A 19,439-nucleotide genomic window follows, 5' to 3' on the forward strand; every position below is an offset into this window, starting at 1 on the left:
AAATATGTAATAAAGTATCACTACTCCTGATAAAACAATACAAAGAAAAACAATCTCCTGAAGTCTTAACGTTTACCTGTGTTGCAGTTCTTTTCGACAGACGTTTGTTAGAGGCAAATCCTTCCTTTACTCTCCTTGAACCAAACACCAGTCCTCTTTAATAGTCTCACTTCTTATTGCCTCTTTTTTTTACAAGTTATGGAATCACATGTCTGTGTAAAGAATGCGTAATGATTGTACACATCATGAGACTTACTGCACTAAACGTCTTACCAAAGGTTGACGACTGAGCTTAAAATGATGGCTTGGTAATAAAAGGAACATGTGCTACTTACCATAAATATATAAACTTTATGAAAATTTTAAATGTTTTATTTCTTTTAAGGTCATAACTTGGGATCATTTATACCATAGATAGTAAATATAATAATAGATGTATACACACAACAAGCTAAGAAATAAATTGAACAATAGCAAAGTGCAGCAAAATTACATTTTAACGACTATAATCAACAAGCTATAAAGAAAACAGGGCTTGCGCAATCACCATTTAGTGATTTTCACTAGATGTTTTCAGCTCTTTATTTGTTCAAATATTTACAAATCAAGATGTCACATTACATAGCAATGTGTGTAGCTCTCCTTTGGTTCTGTACAAGGTTACTCTGTGCTAGCCTTTCTACTCACCAAAGCTGTGTTAAGGACACTTAGCTAGCAGTCTCAAAATGCATTCATTTCTGCCATACAATGTATCGGAAATCACGTTTTTTTTCTCCCTTATTCGTTTTGAACAGTCCACGTCAAAACTGGCGCGGAATTGCACCATTCATTTCTCTCCTATTTCCAAAAGAGGGAACGAGTAAAAACAGCAAAGAACGCAGACGGTAAAGTGTTGATACGAAGCTCTGCCATTAGTGGACGTTGTTGCCTTTGCCTACATACAGTGCATTTCCCTTAAGCGCACTGGTGTACCAATTCATTATAGTGTTTTTGCATTAGAAACATCACAAGTGGAATATGAAACTAGCTTCAATTTCACATGAAACAAATGAGGACTTGGGTTTGAGACAAAAATTAAAACAAAAACTAAATGAGGTTTGCTGAACCCTCAAATGGGCAGTGTCATGTGTTGTGCATTTGAACATTTCAGCACACTAAATGAAGATAAATTAAACTGTTACTTTTTCTGTCTTCAAAGATTTGAATGTACCGAATCATTTCACTCAGTTCAAAAAAGGGTCAAAAGGGTTCAAATAAATCAAACTAAATTAAGAAAGAAAAAAAAACAAATCATAAAAGGTCAAACAACAAAACGCCCCTGAATTGCTTCAATGTGCCATGTCTGCTGGTGAACATAACCACACAACGCTCTGTGTGTGTGTGTGTGTGTGTGTGTGTGTGTGTGTGTGTGTGTGTGTGTGTGTGTGTGTGTGTGTGTGTGTGTGTGTGTGTGTGTGTGTGTGTGTGTGTGTGTGTGTGTGTGTGCGTGTGTGTTAATAATTTATCCGGATGCAGTATGTAGTACACTTGCCATCACTAATCAGACAACACTAATTCGAGCAGCCTGCCACCAGAACCCCTCCATAGTCTAAAAACATGTCCATGGTTCCTGTGATGGCCGTCATGAAGAAGACCAAAGTGCTTCAGACTCTTCCAGTCATAAAAAACAGAACTACAGAGAGAGGGTGAATGGGTTAATTGAGTCTGTGGGTGGAAAAGGATGATGGGTAAAATGGGCTTCACTGTCCTTGCACGTCCCCGCCGGTGCCTTGTGCCTGTGCTGCGGTGGTGCTGAGGTACTGCCAGCTGAGTGCGGCCAGCAGCATGGCAGCAGACAGGTACATGGGCGACAGGTGAGGGGGCCTGGAGCTCAGGCTGGACTGAGACAGGGCCGACTTCTCCCGGATCAGGGCCAGCACGTGCAGGGTCTTGTCCCGCGACGGGTCAGTGAGGGAGACCTTCTGTAGGATCTGCAAGATGTGGGGCGCAAGATAGTTTTTTGTGTTAAAAGTGCACCACAGTATCAGGAAAAGTAGAACAACTTAACCAGATAAGGCAGCCTTTCCTCGACCATATAGCAGCGCTGAAGAGACCTTCATGACACCTTTTTGTTTTTTGTTTAACATTTACCTTTGATTTAAACAATGTCTTAGAAACCTTTTTCAGTAGAGAACGCCATGTTAGTTGTTATTTTTTTTTGTCTTTCGCTTGTGGGGTCGCTTTTCCAGTTGTGTGTTTGTGTTAAAAATATATATTTTTTTTTAAAGTACACCACTGTGATGGAGATAAAAAGGTGGGCATTCTGGAGAATGTGTGTTGTCAAAATCCATTGCTGTCAAAATCACTGTATAAATTTCCTCATGAAATGTATACAGTGTAGCTCCATATTATGGAGCTACCTGTGTGCGCACTAAAATTACATTTGATGTTAATACACAGCGTTGGCTCTGTAAACTGGCATGTTACTAGCTAAGGGTGGGCCCACTTTGTTTTAGATACCCTGTGTTTTCCATAACAGTTTACAGAGCCTAGGCTTTGTATTGCATTTTTCAGAGCGCACACAGTACGCGGATCGTGAGGAGATATTCACCGATTTTCACAAAAGAAACGTGATTTTGACAACAACACATTTTTCCCCACCCGTGTTCCAATTGCTATACTTCCCTACTATTTAGTATGCCAAAAAAATATTCTTGACATTTCTCAACAAATTGAAAGAAAAATCTTCCTTATCTGATTTTGTTTCTCTCCTGTGGCCCTTAAACTCTTCTGTACTTTAGTATGTAGTGTAGTAAAAAAGAAAAAAGTATGTGATTTGGAACGCAGGGCACCTTTAAGAGAGCGAAACACAAAGGACACACCCACCTCCTGGCTGTACTGTGCGATGATGGTCTGCACGGCTCTCATGGTGGTGGCTTCCATCATGAGCGTGACGGCCTGTCCCTTCCTGATCTTCACCACTCCCTGGAACACCTTGGGGTTGTTGTAGCACGTCGATAGGGTCGCTATTGCCATCACCTGGTCGGAAGAGGGATTAGCATGTAGTCAAGTGTCTTCTAAAAACTAGTGGATTGAAGTAAACAGCTAACAGCAGTTCTTTGAAATCTGTGCTGTTCAAATATATCCCATCACACACACACACACACACACACACACACACACACACACACACACACACACACACACACACACACACACACACACACACACACACACACACACACACACACACACACACACACACACACACACACACACACACACACACACACACACACACAACAATCAAACTGCAGTGTGAGTAATGAACCAGTGTGCACCTGTGGAATGGCACAGAAATTGAAGACGCTCTGGTTGTGCAGGCGGGACAGGTAAGCGATGACGTCGGGCACATGACCCAGAGCATCTGTGACCAGCAGGTTGAGACAGGACAGAGCAGACTCCAGCTTCTCAGGCTGGGCCAAGTCCTCCAGCCGCCCCGCAAACTGACTCCAGGCCTGCAGACGCATGGGCACAGAGGACGCAATACTATCATCACACATGGGGACTCGGGGTACATTTTCTCACATTGTTATGTCCTTTATTATTGTACATTTTAAATTACTTTAGTTTCTCTTTACCGCTTTGTTTTGCCTTACTTTTCGCACTTTAAAAAAATATATATGTATTGTCAGGCACATATTGCAGAATCGACAATACATTTGCCTTTGGTACAATGGTGCCGTCCTCTAAGCAACAAAGGTGCTCCCTCTGCTGTTTGTCTAACCAACATTAATAGATGACTTGTAAAAGATGCATTTCGTGGGCGATTACTCAAATGGGAAACAACGACTACAGCAACACTTCTCCCTTTCTTACAATCTATTTAATACTGACACACGTGACACAACTCTGCAGGCTGCACACAAATCTGCGTGTGCCAAAAGAATAAAAGAAGCACCAGAGGTTACATCAACACCTTTTGTATAGAAATGCAATTCACAAATGCACAATGTAATTGAAAAAAAAATATTATGGAGTATTCTCTTATATTATCACGATGCCATAACTGTGGTCTCAGGGTTAAACACACGGCTAAAACAAACACACATGCTCTTACCTCCTGTGGCCAGAAGGCACGTCCCTCTTGCGTGTCCTCGAGATAGTCTCGGATGATGTTGGTCTTCTGGAGGAACAGGCCCATGGAGTTGGCCAGCTCCGTGTCCCTCCCCACCTCAGGGTCCTCCAGCTTGGATGCAGAGAACAGCTGGGAAAGGCCGATACCAACCAGGCCGGCTACGTAATGGCAATACTGCACAGATGGTGGGAAAAAAAAATAAAAAATTAAACCAGCTTTCATATTCAAATACTGGTTTTTGATTGAGCACGCCAAATTAGTCTAACATCTACAACATGCAGTAGATTGTGGCCAATTAAATATGTACAGACTACTGTCAGTCAGAGACATAGTTTTATGTTTAAAGGACATTTTCCTTAAAGTTATACTCTGTAACATTACCATCTACTTTATTGTCTGTTAAGTTCCCATCTATCAAACAGTGAGTTAACACAATGGTGATTGAGCATATGACCCACTGATAAAAGCACCTTTATTTGCTGCTTCGCTCAATCGCTCAATCAATCAATCAATCAATCAATCAATCAATCAATCAATGCTTTCTGCTTGATTGTTATACAATCAGATGGAAAAAATTGATGGAAAGGTCTTTCTGCACAGAGACCACTGTGTGTGCTGTCTGAAGTTCCCGATGTTCCACATGAAATAGATTGCAGCATTTTTGAAAGTAACTCTGGCCCAGAAGTGCCTGCAACTACATTTACGACCACTAGAAAAATGCCCGATTACAGCTTTAAAAAGGTGAAGTAAAAAAGTGATTTTGAAAACAAGCATTCCCCAGAATCCCTGACTCCACCTTTAAGAGAATTTAAAAATATGTTCCTATGACATATTTATGATATTTTCTATTTCTATATCACACAGCAAACACACTTACCAGGTCCCACTCCTTCATGGATCCCACTTTCTTTTCCAGGAACTCAGCCATGCCCACTCCCATACGGTGGCAGATATCTGAGATGACGTCTCTGTATTCCTGAGCGAGGTTTCTGAATTCCAGTGATATCTGGATCGGGAGCACACCATGAGGATTACAATCAATCAATCAATCAATCAGCTTTATTCAAGGGACTCAAGGTCCATTTAAAAAGACATACAACATACACGTTAAATTATACCAATGTTTCCACATGGATGACTGCTAACGTACAGTACTGAGACGAGGATTAGCCAGCCGCATAATGATAAAGTTATGAGAATCATTCAGTCGACAGATACATTTTTACATCAGATTACAGTCACAAAGATTTTATTTTAGATAATTTGTTTTCTCGTTGCAGAAAAATTAAGACCCCCACCCCCGCCCCCCCTGGGCCAAGACCCCGCAGAAGACCCCGGTTTGAATCCCGCCCGGGTCAGTTCTCTGCATGACCTCCCCTCTCTGCCCCATTTTAACTCTGTCTCTCCAATCTGTCTAATAAAAGCAAAAATGCCCGAAAAAAATCTTTAAAAAAAAGAAAATTAAGACTAAATAAACAAACTCGCTGCTACTGACCGTGGAGAAATCCTCCAGCACCTGTCGGTCCTTCTCCTGGCTCTCGTTGAAGCACCAGTCGGCCTGGTACAGGTAGGTGTGGAAGTCGTTGAGCATGGGGACCTTCTTGTCCAGGGAGATGCTCATGTCGTCCTCCACCGTGTCCAGAGCACGCAGCACCAGGTAGAAGATACACACCGCGTGTCTGGAGCATTTAAAAAAAAAATAAAAAAAAATAAAACGAAGGAGGAGGATGTGGTGAGACACGGAAAATATATTTTCTTTTGAGTGTGTTTAGAAATGCAAGATGTTGGATGAAAACAATGTCAGCTAAGTAAAAAAGCACACAGACATCACATCAGTGATTCTTGAGAACCGGGACAAAAGGCCGTCTTCCATATGTAACTGCTGTTATGTTTAAAACTAAAAATATTTAAAATTGTAGATGTTATTATGGATTAAGAATAGAATGTCTGGAGCACAATTATCCTCTTAAATTTAATTTGATCATTATTGAATGTCGATAGTTAGCCTGCTATTGGTGTATGAATGTGTGTGTGAATGGTAACGTGGGAAAGGAAAACAGGTCTCCCTTGCAAAAGAGTCTTCGGTCTCAATGGGATTTACCTGTATAAATAAAGGTTAAAAAAAATAATAATAATAATTATTATGTCAAATATATGTCACTTGTTATCTTCTCACAACGTCCAAAACAGTGTGTCCTCAGAGGAGGTTTGAATCTTTCATATGCAATAAAACCTATTAAAAATGTACTTTAATGATTAAAATAGCTTTTTTCATCTAAATAATCTCTCATATCAATAAAAACAGTTTTTCTTCAACACATTCATGTTTTATATGCTTTCTGAGTGGTGGGACCACTTTAGGTCAACATGTAATAAAATCAGGCGAAATAAGGGGCAGCTGTCACTTTGAAGGACCTCTTGTCAAATTCTACCTCTGCAGAGTACATTAGAGTCAGACAGGCTCTGATAAGTGTTGTAGTTTTAGAATATTTTACATTCCGAATCTTGAAAGTCCTGTGTCACAACCATGATATGTCAACACCGACTTACAATTTCTGAAGAAGTAATTTGAAATGTTTCGATCATCAAGTAGTTCATACTAGCACCTAACATCAACAGAAAAGCCAAATGGCTACTAGATAAATTCCATTTGTTATGTTTAAAAAACTTTAAATATATCACCACCGTCAGTCAGGAAATCTGACGGAGTTGACATCTGACGGTGGTGATAGGCCAATGGCGGTAAAAAAAACAAAAGCTGGGAGGTTGTGTCCAAGCTCAGCTCAGTGGCTTAGTATATGTTGGATACAAACATGTAATTTGATTTGCCTAAACATAGGGTTTGTATTTTTTCAACATTGCACCCTGTTTTGTCACACTTCTCAAGAATCACTGACAGAATAAGGGATTCCCCTTTGACCTGGGGACAAATTGAGCACACACACACACACACACACACACACACACACACACACACACACACACACACACACACACACACACACACACACACACACACACACACACACACACACACACACACACACACACACACACACACACACACACACACACACACACACACACACACACACACACACACACACACACACACAGAGACAGACAGACACATATTATAGACCAGGGGTGTCAAACTCTGGCCCGCGGGCCAAATCTGGCCCGTTTCGATATTTAATCTGGCCCGCGAACCAATTCGGCAATTCCATTAAATTCGGCCCACATAAATTTTTTTTTAAATTTTTTTTCTCTCTCATGTGGAGCCTGTGCCATATCTGCACGTCGCACACGCTCCCAACCGTTAGGACACTCGCAGCTTACCACTAGGAATGTCTTCTGAAAGTTCCACAGCTCAGGATTTTAAGCCATGAATTGATGAACTTGCATTGAAGAAAAGATGTCAGTTTTCTAATGGCTGTAAATAAGCCAATCTATGTAGCTAAATAGCATGCTAATATTGATGATTGATTTTGTCAACTGTCTAAGGATGAATGCTAACATTATTTGGTTTCTAACTTTTGCCTCAAGTTACAATATAGCTCACTAGCTAATGTTAGACAGCCGCTGATAGCCCACCCCTTTTGTTTCCAATGGTGGCTTTGCATTTCATTACCAATGTAAAGTGTCATAAATAGTTAACACTGGTGCTGGGTCATGATTCCTATAAAAAATAAAATAAAAAAACGTGATATGTTTTGAATATGCAGAAAGTTTAGAAAAATCCAAGAGAAAACATATTGTGGCTCAATCCAGGATGGCTGAGAGCCTTACTGCATTATAGTCCTTTATATTTGTTTCACCAGGAACCTGAATGTTGTCTTTTCCTTTACAAAAATAAAGACATTTCTACAATAAATTAACGCAGAAAACAGAAACAGAATAAACTACCAGAATACAGGAAATTAAGTGTTTGACGCACAAACATTTCTGGGGGAGCACCCCCATACCCCCCACTAGGGATGTCCATGGTTAACTGGTTAACCGTTAACCGTTAAGAAGATCTTTAACCGGTTAATACTAAAGGTTAAACGGTTAAAAAAAAATTAAAAATATTAATTTCTCTGAAATCCGGACTCTTATTTTGATATCGCTAAACCGGATGTAAGAATGCCAACTGTCGGTAAAGAATGAAACGAGTAGTGTAGGCTCCTCTAAACTTTATAATAGGTCCATGGTACGCTCCCAGTCACAACTTATGGTCACAACACTCCCGTGTCATATGTTTGTATAATTGAATTTACAGCGTGGGCTCCCGCTAGCTTAACATAGCGCTAGCATTAGCCTTCTTGAGGTGGATGCTGTCCTGCATCTATCACCGTCTCAGTGAGTGTGTGAGGGAGTGACAGACAGGCAGTGAGTGCCCGCCCCCTGCACAGACACAGGTCTGCCATGATTGTGTGCCAGGATCAATAGCGAAAATCCGTCATAAACAAAAGCGTTAACTAAGTATCGTTATGCAGTACTGATAACATCGGAACTTATCAATATTACGGTCTTTCAAAATGTTGCCCCGTGCTCTGCACTACTTAGCACCGGGTTTCGGTAGGCTACCCATCCCCTAAGCCTGTGTGTGTGTGTGTAAATGTCCCTTTTCAGTCACTTATTGCACTTTCTGCTCCTACATTCGCATACTAGACCTCTTCTCACAACAGACAAGGTGCCGTGTGAATGTCAAAATGTAGGCATTTAAATTGGCTACTGTTCCCTGAATTGTTTTTAAATTAATATGCCGGTCCTTGGAACAAAAAAAGGTCAGGAGCCCGGCTATAATGCTTCATGTATTTCACTATGAATAGGCTACATTAAATCTTAACGGTTAACCGGTTAATAACCGTTAATTCTGGTGGTTAACCGGTTAAAGAAAAAATTCTAAATGGCCATCCCTACCCCCCACCTATAATTTGTCCCCCAAAATATGTAAACAAAACCTAGCCTATGCCCCTGTATGTACGCAGGTTATATACCTAGATATGTTGTTTGAGTTTTGGATTAAAAAGAAGGCATGTCAGTAAGCTACATGTCTGGCCCTTCGTGTGATTATCAAGTCGTAATTCGGCCCTTTGTGAAAATTAGTTTGACACCCCTGTTATAGACAGTCAGACAGACACACACCCACATACACTGAAGTAAGTATTTAGAAACAGCTGTCATCTCTTTTCTGTCAGTTCTGACCTAAAAGGTGATCTTAAATTAGACAGCACTGTCTGTATTAATAGCAGTTTCCCATTAGATGCCTTCTGCAGGTCAATATAGGTTAACCATCCCAATCTGGCAACATTAAGTCGTAAATAGTTGAGAGACAGTTTGAAGATATCATCATTTAGCACTACGAGATATTCCAAAGATTAATAAATAATTAGTTAGTTGCAACCATGTTATTTGTGTAGAATATCCTTAGTCATGCAATACTTTCCTCTGATATCAACAATAAATAACCATCTATTAATACAATGGAGAAGTAGGTACTGGCGTGCGTTTTAATTGTTGACACTCGACAGTCCCTTCAAAAAGGATTGGGTCTGCCATGACCTGCAGTGCATGTTAGTTTATTGAGGCAGCTGCCTGTGGTTGAATTGATAAGCTTTTTTTTGTGCAAACTGCTGTCCAGAATAAAGGGCATTGGTGCCTGATACAAACACAAGGCATTATTTTTGAAGGACAACCCATTTGAATTGTGGAGTGGACCTATGCAAGACTCCAAGAACACAATGTATGCCTATGCACTTCAAGAAGGTATAAGGGTCAATATCACTATAAAGTGCCTTTGGTGTCCTCATCAGAATCACTCAGTCATCATGAAAATGTAGCAGAATAATGAAACTCTGAGGTCTTATTATAAATGGCCAAACATTTACACACATATCAGTACAATGATAAGTCTCTTGAAATGTGTTTCCTTCATTTTATACCATTTTTTTTAATTGGATGTATGTGATTTTGGCATGTCCCACACACTGCTCTGCTTACTACAGTGTCTGTAATAAGTGGTTAAATGATACTAAATCAAAATTTTTTTTACATGGTTGTTTTGTCCACAACAAGTTATTTGATAAAGTGAGTAATTTTGATTATGTATATTCTATTTTCATAATCATATTAAACGTTTTGCATGTGTCCCTGAAATTGCTGTCCACCCTGTCATTATGGGGTAACTGCCCCTTTAAGAACCGCTCTGATGTCATCAGGGGCGTTACTACCACCATTTTGTCTTTCTTCAGTGGAGGCTGAAACAGTGGCTAGTTGCAGAGTAAGTATTTATACTTTTATTTCGTAATTTTCATCATATTATGTGTGTAGTTGGATGTTGTCAAGCTTAACATGTCCACTCTGTCATAGTGAAATATCAATTAATATAAAAACCTTTCAGAAATTTGAAATATATTTGTTAAACGGTACACAGTCACCTTGCTAACTGAATCATCTTGCTAACTGAAGGTCCACCATGTGCTCATTAAATGCTAACATTAGCCAAAAATGTCCACCCTGTCATTGTCCACCCTGTCATCAAGCCTTCCATGACAGGGTGGACATGGTTCGTGACAGGGTGGACATGCGCATAGTTTACGCCACATGCTGATAATGTTACACATATTACAACTATTACACACATAAAAGAGTGGACAATATGGACTTTTTTGGCAATATCGGTATTGGCAAGCCTAGTTTGATAAGGCAAGCCTAGTTTACCTGGACCGCCAAACCCTCTGGGGTTGACAGAAGCGGCAAATCCAAATCACGTGAGCAACACGCAGCCTCAGTGAGTCTCCGTTTCAATTTATGGGAAGGTTCGGCCTTCAAACTATATACCAGTTTTAAATTGTGTTGATAGGCCAAGTAAAACTGGACTTACGATAAATAATGTACGCTTTTCGTGAATATTGCCAATTAACAATGACTGTGATAGAGCGATAGAGATAGCGAATTTTGAGAGTTGAGAGATTTGTGATATTTAGCGTGTTTGGAGTGTATAGTTAGTGTGTTATGTAATGTGTAGTGTGTAGTGTAGTCATTTTTTTGGTTTGTGTGTCAAAACAATGAGGGTTAGGGTTAAATCAAAAGTAGTCAAAAACAGCCAATTATAAGCTGGACCAGTGTGTAAGGGAACATTTTGATTTGTCTTTTTCAAGGAATGAGCTCAAAAGGAGCTGAGATAGCAAGGAGATATAGGGAACGTCGTGATGCTGACCCAGACAGAAGAAGAAAGTACCTTGCGAAAGAGAGGGACAAATGGAAGAAAGACAGAGAGACTGGAAAGAAGAAGGGTGTCAATGAGCTCAGTGAGAGAGAGAAAAGGGCAAAAAGAAAGAAATGGAGAGAGAGAAAAAGTCAAGCTAGAGCAAGAAACAGGGCCAGTGCTTTGCTGCAGTCAGAGACACCACCCAACTCCCCTGCAGCTCCTGAAAATCAGCCTGAGCCAGGGCCCTCCAGGTTAGATCATTGGAAGTTTAGCTGATGAGACTTATTAGAAAGTTTGGATTTATTTGAAGGACAATTATCAACTGTTTATGTCCCCATAAAATTACACATTGATAGCTAACTCACTAAACTCTAACAAAAATCCTTACAAATATTTTGTGTTTCAGGCAACGGCGTCAAGGGGAAAGCATTCGAAGGAGTTCGAAGAGGAAACTGAAAAAACAGATCAAAATATTGGAGGCACAGCTCGCAAAAGAGAAAACTAAAACTGAGAAATATAAGAAGAGGTTCCATAGGACCAAGAAAGAAAGTGCGTCCAAATCACCACGTGCAAAAGTCAAGGCTTTGTTGGGACGTCAAAAAGTGAATTCACCCATCAAAAGAGCTCTTCTTTTCCATACATCCCTGATTGAAGATATTAGAAGTAAATATGAAAATGCAAAAACAAACAGAGAGAAGCAGTTGATTGCAAAAGTGGTCAGTGGAAACATTCTGAATAAGTACAAGCTCCAAAAGCATGCCCAGACTTATTTTGGCTACTCTAAGAAGAGAGCAAAGTATCCTGTGGATCTCACCTACCATGGGAGGAGGTGCGTCAGTCGAAATGAGATTAGGAAGAAAGTTACATCATTTTTTCTTCGAGATGATGTTAGTCGAATGACGACTGGCCGCAAACAAACAGTCACGCGGCTGAAGAAGAAGATGCAGAAGAGGTTGCTTACCGATACAATGAAGAACTTGCATAGGAGGTTTCTCTCTGAGCACATTGGCCACATGTCATACACCTCCTTTTGCCGTCTCAGACCCTTTTGGGTGGTAACCCCCTCTTCCTCTGACCGTGACACATGTCTCTGCAAAAAACATGAGAACTTGCAATTCATGGCCAATGCCTTGCAGAGCCAAGGGTTGCTGTCCTCAAGAAACATTGAGGAAATGTCTGAAGTAACCATGTGCGACCCGAAAGCCAAGGTCTGTGCTTACGGTGAGTGCAGTAAATGCCTCCTAACTTGTCACCCGATGCTGAAAACTCCTGGGGAAGGGAACATTCGTTTATCTCAGTGGATGACAGAGAAAATCACAAAGGATGAGAAGGTGTCAACAATCACAGTGAAAAGGGAGATAACAACAAAGGAGCATGACCTTAACACAGATTTCCAGGAGAGGCTTCTCCATTTTAGGCGCCATGTCTTCAACATTAAATGGCAGTTTGATGCCTACAGGGAGCTCAGGAGGAGCCTGAAGCACAATGAGTCCCTCTTGCATATAGATTTTAGCGAAAATTACTCATGCAAGTACAGCGAAGAAATACAATCTGTGCATTTTGGAGGCTCACATCAGCAGGCCAGTCTGCACACTGGAGTGCTTTACACCGCTGGTGAACAAGCGCCACACACCTTTTGCTCCATATCACCCTCCAGAAGACACGACCCTGTGGCCATCTGGGCCCACCTTGATCCAGTGCTGAAGGTAGTGAGAGAACGACACCCTCAAGTCAGCATACTTCATTTTTTCAGCGACGGGCCTGCAACGCAGTATCGACAAAAGGGAAATTTCTTCTACCTCTCAACGGAACCCTACAAGTATGGCTTCAAAGAAATAACATGGAATTTTTTTGAGGCTAGTCATGGGAAGGGGGCACCAGACGGTGTGGGTGGGGCCCTCAAGAGGTCAGCAGACCGGATTGTGGCCCATGGAGGAGACATCCCTGATGCCCAGAGCTTGTATGAAAAGCTGAAAAGCCTGGACACATCTGTCGAGCTGTTCTTCGTCCCAGAGAGGGATATTGAATCAAAGACTGAGGTAAAAACTATAATCCATTATCCAATGCAACCCATAGTCCTTCTGTCCCGGTTTCTCTCCCATCCAGATTACAGACTAGTTTTGTCAAATCTGATCTTTTCATGTGTTGTGGTTAAGTTAAATGTATTAATGTTTGATTTTCCACCCCCTCACTATAGGTACCTGCAATAGCTGCCATAAAAGGCACTATGAGAATCCACCAAGCTATCAGTCTGACACCCGGCCAGATGAAATACCGAGACATTTCATGTCTGTGTAAAAGGGAGGAAGGTGTTTTGGACTGCCCCTGCTTTAACCTTCAAGAGGTCACTCTAGCTGATGTTCCTGTTTCATCTGAGTCCCCAGCATGTGGAAAGACACCAGATAACCCTAGGAGACCAGAAATGATTGAGGCAAAGCACATTGGCGAGTGGTGCGTCGTAAATTACGACAATGAAGCATACCCAGGTTTCATCATGGATGCAGAAGGGCACAGTGTGAAAGTAAAGTGTATGCACCGCAATGGCATAAACAAGTTCCACTGGCCAAGTCTCCGGGAGGACATCTGTTGGTACCATGACGGGCAGGTACTTTGCCTAATACCAGAACCACAGGCTCTGAACAAGCGCTCTGTACAGATTGAAGCGTCTGCTTGGAAGTATGTGGAACAGCAACTGCAGAATTAAGCCACATATCTGCAGAAAGGGAGAGACTGTTTGGTGTGTGATCCCTCTGTAACATGCGTTTTTTTTTTTAAATCAACCATTCTCCACTTTTTCTTCTTGTTCTACAGTTGAATGTTTGACTTTTACTGTGCAGAATGATGTACAAAGTTTAACACATTTTAAGTTTAGTTTACATGGGAAAAGGACCTCTGACATTTTTTTTATACATCACTTACTTTAGAATTATTGCATTTATGAGGCCATTCGATGACTTTTCACAACGTGTCCACCCTGTCATGTCCAAGGTCCACCCTGTCATGTCATTGTCCACCCTGTGATGTTCATGTTTTATGAAAATAAACCAAATATTTTCACAAGTTAGTGAAACCTTTTGTATGATTCCTTTTTAAACAAATTAGCCCCAAATAGTATTGTTTGAAAGTTTGACCAGATATCCTTGTTGTTAGATTTTATTTAGAAAAGAAAGTGCAACTCTCGCAGATTTTATAGAGAAACAAATAGTTTGCCATAATTTCATTGTTATCCTAATACTTTTCCCATTAACTAAAATATATTGTTGAGAAAGGGACTAAATGGCTTTCTGAAAATGTACATTTTATAATCATTATGTAATTACAATGTATTTACTCTACTTTGAATTTGTCCACGACAGGGTGGACATATTTTGCTGTTTGCATGGACATTGTCTGCTTGCAGTTAATTAATAAAAAATGTTGGAGCTTGACCAACATGCATTTCTAACAGCATAACATCTACTTAATACAATGAATATGAAGTTCAATGGAAAATCTCAGCTTTTTATTTTGGAAATGGGGAAGTCTCAAAGGCACCTTATGGTGATATTGACTCATAAACTGCTGACAGTTATAAATGCCTTTGAATGCATGGTTTGTTTTGCACAAACAGTTTCACGGAGCAACGTAGGCCTACTACTTGTGAGTAAAGGGGAAGCACCGTCCCAGCCAACGCCCCTTGCTCTGCCCTTCAGGAAAGAAAACATGCCCTGCAGAGTAGACACACCTCCTCCTCCTTACCTTGAGCAACAGTTCCCCACATAGTCGACTTCTGTATGCTCACCTTAACTCCCCGTCCAGCGCTTGAATCACTGCCGCGAAACTGCGGCTGGTCTGGTTCAGGTACAGGTAACAGGTCCGCAGACTCTCGCTCATGGACTCCTGGCAGGGGAGACAAATGGCCGTGTGTCGGTAAAAGCCTGCGGGTCTGAGGGCGCTGGAGGGGCGGGCGGCCTCCTGCAGGCCCCGCTCCCCGAGCCTCAAACCCAGAAAGTGGGAGCGAGGTGCGTAGGCGCAGCCACGCGGAGCCACGGATAGCGATCGCTTCAACACGGACAGCGAGGCCGGACACTTGCAGCAAGCTCCGGCCATACGAATAACCGCTGGCCGCTATAACACGACCAGCTCCATGGCGATAGCAGGGCCTGCTGTGGAGAGGTTTGAAACGCGCAGTCCATGTAGAGGACAAGCAAAGCGAACCAGGAGGTCGAGCGAGGTGAAAACTGTTGTTTAGGAGGGCGCAGTGATCTGAACACAGCCAGAGCTCGCTGTGTGACTGGGCAGGGTCTGCGCACAGCGTTTGTAGATCTGCTGTTATGACTTTGCAGCCCCTCCCACCCTCGTCTACCCAAAACAACACAGGCTGCACTTCCCCATGTGTCCTCAGCATGCTCCCAGAGAAGAAACGCCTCTGGTAAGGCTTTAAACTCTACTACGACGAGCGCACACGGGCAGTTTTTCACACATGCATCAGAGTAGGCAGATTAGATACATTAGACATTTGTATAGGAAACACATCTGCTCATGCAATAATGCTTCCTCTTGGTGAGCGGCCAAGTAGGTTAATAGCTTTGGGATATTGGGGGAAAAAATACACTCTTATACTTCCATCTTTTGAGAATGAACGCAGCAACAAATCTTAATAGCCAGGGGGAAAACTATTCCTCACGGATGCAGAGTTCTCTGTAACACTTTACACTAAGGGTACATTATTTAACTGATAGTTAATGCTTACTTAATGCTATTAATGGTTAGTTAATGCATAGTTACTGTTATTAAGCATTTACTTACAGTGAATGTTTAGTTTTTAACAGTTAGTTAATGGTTGGTTAACCATGAACTATGCTTAGTTAAGCATCTAGTAGGCCTAATCATAACCATTACTTAATGCTGAGGTAATTCTAATTAAGCATTAACTAAGCAGCTTTTAACTGTAAGTTAATGCTTAGTTAAAGCATAGGCTATTAAGCATTAACCAACAGTTAATTATTGTATCTTTATTGTAAAGTGTTACTTAGTTCTCAATGTTACAACATTGGAATGAATCTTTATGGAATCTTTCATTCTTCATCTGTCATAGCAACTCTTACAGTTGTTTTTTTACTCAGTTTATGCATTACACCACAACCAGCAGAAGTGCATCCTACTAAGCTGGGTCATTATGACCATGCATGAGGGCTGTTTGCATACATATGATGTTAGATGAGAACATGCAGGTTATTGTAAAACTCCTGTCATATTGGTGTGATTATCACAATAAGCCTACCCATCAACCTCTAGTTAGCATGACTCTTATTTACTTTTGGGCTATTATTATTAGCAGGCCTATGTAGCCAAATAAGTAGGCTAAGTGTAGGTCGACTTGTAAGAGTCACAAACACAATGCATTGGTGGATATGATTGAGGTTAGCTTTAGTCTGAGCCATTAGATAATGCTGCCAACCAAAAGAAAGGCACTATTATATAAACTCTCCGGGCATCTTCTGTTGCAGCCCCCCCCCCCCTCTCTCTCTCTCTCTATGGGGCTGGTGTTATAACTGGGGGGATGAGATTTGTTGAACCTTCCCCAAGCTGATTATGTAATGTAAATCCCAAGTCAGTGGTCATGTATCTGAGCGAGCACCGGACAGAGAGCGACGATCTAATTAGCCATGTCATGATGCTGTTTCCATTGATAAAGGCAAGCATCATGTAGGTCAGCCAATTTCAGTGCATGCTGTTTACACTATAACCATGTGAGGACCTAGTCTACTTGTTCAAGTATGGAGCCATTGTTGGGTCATGTTTATTTCCGTGTCGCCGCGATGCTGTGCATAGGAGAAAGATGATGTGCTACTTGATCAGCGAGGCAAACATCAACATGCAAATATCAACAATGCATCCAACCATGTGGCTGCTGCCCTTATATTCACATGACATGTTCAGCATATATGTGCATGTGCTCGGAAAAAGCTCTAGGTAGCCTACTCACCCAATTCAACTTTGGCATGACGGTGCTGCAACCCCCCATCTTAAACTTAAAGAGGTTGTATATCTCCTCCGGGTGGCCCAGTGACTTCACGATGTCCATTTTCGCTTCGGGTGTTCAGATGTTACTGTTACAATCTGATGTGTGATCCTGGCGAGATGTTTCCCACTCATAGGATGCGGGGCCGGGATGTAGCAGCAGCAGCAGAAACACAGCACGGCTTTTTTCAGACACAGAAGTCGTCAGATCGACATCACGCCTCTGATTGGCTGGCGGGTCATGGGCATAGTGCGCAGTGACCAATGAGCGAGCCGAGCGTCTGGTGTGATGCCCCGCCTCAGCAGACTGTCAGTGGAGCTCCGCTTCTGATTGGTCCGCTCTTTATCCCAAGGGGAAACCATACCTGCTCAGTGAAATTATATAATAGAGGGACTGATAGATCCTACCTGTTGGTTGTGATCACCAGACAGTGTCAAGAGACAGTGAGTTTCATCATGTCAACAAACATGGAATTAATTCATCATTCTAAATGTAGCCTATCTCTTGTTAAATCATTTGGTCAATTGTTTTAAATGGATACATTTTTCTTTTATTGTTCTGGTATGATGTATTATGCCTTTATGCTTTTTTCATCTTGACTGAAAAGGAATGTTTATTTTTATTTTTAAAATGCTAAAAAAACCAAGATTAATATTGTTTGATAATAGCCTATGTAATAGCCTATGTATGTATCCTAAGATGTATATGATTAGAAGAGCAGTTTTTGATCTTGCATCAGGAAAGTTGAGTTTCACAGCAGCAGAAGTACAAGAACATGTTTTTCATGAAGTTGCAATAAACAATGTAATAATTTTTTTTTTATGAATTTGAATTTTTCAAAATGTATTTTATTAAGAGTTACAATTCGGCCACATTAAGTGTCTTAGCTCATGCACCGATATGTTGAGTAAAGCCTGTCCAGGCTGAGTTAAGTTGAGCAGTTTATTAAGCCTATCATCTCCACAAAACTATATTTGTATTTCTCAGTATGGTGGCATTTACAAACTGCTGTCCCCCCCAGAAACTGGCGCCGTAGCTCAGAAATATACCTATTTTTTAAGGTATAAAATCCATGCACGATCCCCAAAGGCTTACCTCATGTAGATGCACCAACAGTGTTGATGTAATAACTCAGGATTCATCATGACAGAAGTTACGCACTATATTTTTAAGACAAGTCAAAAGTCTGCTGTGAAAGAGGCTTGATATGGTCATGTATGCGGCAGAACTGCAAAACCCTCTTTACTAAGCAGGAAAGGTACTGTAAAGTGATCAAATACATACTTTTGTTCTGTCTTGAATTTACAAACTAGGAGTCTATACTGCCATATTACCAGCCCTGTGAGACTGTAGACTTGTAGCACATGTTGACCTGATGGTGGCACTAGAGGAGAAGTCAGAAAAGGATTAAACTGACTACAACTCATTCTTAGGGGAGCATGAATGTCTGTAGAATTTATTTTGTTGGTAATCCATTTAATAGTTAAAGAATTCACTCAAAACCACAATTGTCAACTTCACGGTGGCAGAAAAAATAAATTCAGAAAAGTTGGTATGGGTTCATTTTCTGGGAGCCATGAATGCTTTGACAATATGACATGCAATGCATTTAATATTTATAGAGATATTTGCATCTTAGCCAAAGTGATAGACCGGCTGACAGACTTGTGGACGCATAGCTCCACCACTTGCATATAGCTAAAAAAAACGGAAGCAAATTTAAACCCACAACGTCCTGTATTTCAGCATTTCTGTGTCGTGCTATGTCAGTCCATGACCTGAAAAGCACAGAAAAAAAGATACTTTAGAAGAAACATTCACAAACACCCAGATCCTGTCCAACGTGTTACTCTGCAATGGATTTGTTTACAGCGACATTCTCCACAACTGTTCACAGGCCTTCGTTTAAATACACGCTTACCCCTGTCTTCCAGCAACATTTCTCAGGAAAAAACACAAAGAAGATTGTTGCCCATAGTTGTCGTATTGATAAGTTATATCACCAGATATCCTCTTATTTTACTGTAAGTAAAGTGATCCCTCAGCCAATGTTTGAGACAAAAAGAAAAACGGCAACATTGACTTATAAAGGTGCAGGATAGTCACACACACACACACACACG

At 41.1% G+C, this 19,439-nt stretch overlaps 2 protein-coding genes across 3 annotated transcripts; one reads left to right on the plus strand and one right to left on the minus strand.

Annotated features, from left to right (window-relative positions):
- Positions 1-610: 610 nt before the first annotated feature.
- fdft1 (farnesyl-diphosphate farnesyltransferase 1) lies at positions 611-17,458 on the minus strand. 2 transcript variants are annotated; one of them, XM_080048289.1, is made up of 8 exons: positions 17,281-17,458; positions 15,094-15,191; positions 5,613-5,796; positions 4,995-5,123; positions 4,100-4,291; positions 3,321-3,497; positions 2,866-3,018; positions 612-1,970 (listed from the first exon to the last, which is right to left on the minus strand). In XM_080048289.1, exons 1-8 carry the CDS (start codon positions 17,377-17,379, stop codon positions 1,740-1,742), a joined length of 1,263 nt encoding a protein of 420 aa, XP_079904415.1. In that variant the 5' UTR covers positions 17,380-17,458; the 3' UTR covers positions 612-1,739. The 2 variants fall into 2 exon arrangements, with proteins under 2 accessions (XP_079904414.1, XP_079904415.1); XM_080048288.1 differs by having other exon boundaries at positions 611-1,970; positions 15,094-17,400.
- On the plus strand, positions 10,366-14,815 carry LOC307266297 (uncharacterized protein). The gene is made up of 3 exons (XM_080048277.1): positions 10,366-10,382; positions 11,719-13,351; positions 13,510-14,815. The coding sequence occupies exons 2-3, from the start codon at positions 12,209-12,211 to the stop codon at positions 14,014-14,016; spliced, it is 1,650 nt and encodes a 549-aa protein (XP_079904403.1). The 5' UTR covers positions 10,366-10,382; positions 11,719-12,208; the 3' UTR covers positions 14,017-14,815.
- Positions 17,459-19,439: the final 1,981 nt, after the last annotated feature.

This window comes from Ammodytes marinus (genome assembly GCF_949987685.1).
Source record: "Ammodytes marinus genome assembly, chromosome: 19".
Classification (NCBI taxonomy): Eukaryota; Metazoa; Chordata; class Actinopteri; order Uranoscopiformes; family Ammodytidae; genus Ammodytes; species Ammodytes marinus.

Coding starts and splice junctions, on each gene's coding strand:
- LOC307266297 (XM_080048277.1), top strand. CDS start 12,209: ATGACGACTGGCCGCAAACAAACAGTCACGCGGCTGAAGAAGAAGATG. Junction 13,352..13,509: donor ATATTGAATCAAAGACTGAG/GTAAAAACTATA, acceptor CCCTCACTATAG/GTACCTGCAATAGCTGCCAT.
- fdft1 (XM_080048288.1), bottom strand. CDS start 15,401: ATGGCCGGAGCTTGCTGCAAGTGTCCGGCCTCGCTGTCCGTGTTGAAG. Junction 5,797..15,093: donor GCGCTGGACGGGGAGTTAAG/GTGAGCATACAG, acceptor TAAATGCTCCAG/ACACGCGGTGTGTATCTTCT. Junction 5,124..5,612: donor TGCTGGAGGATTTCTCCACG/GTCAGTAGCAGC, acceptor CTCCCGATCCAG/ATATCACTGGAATTCAGAAA.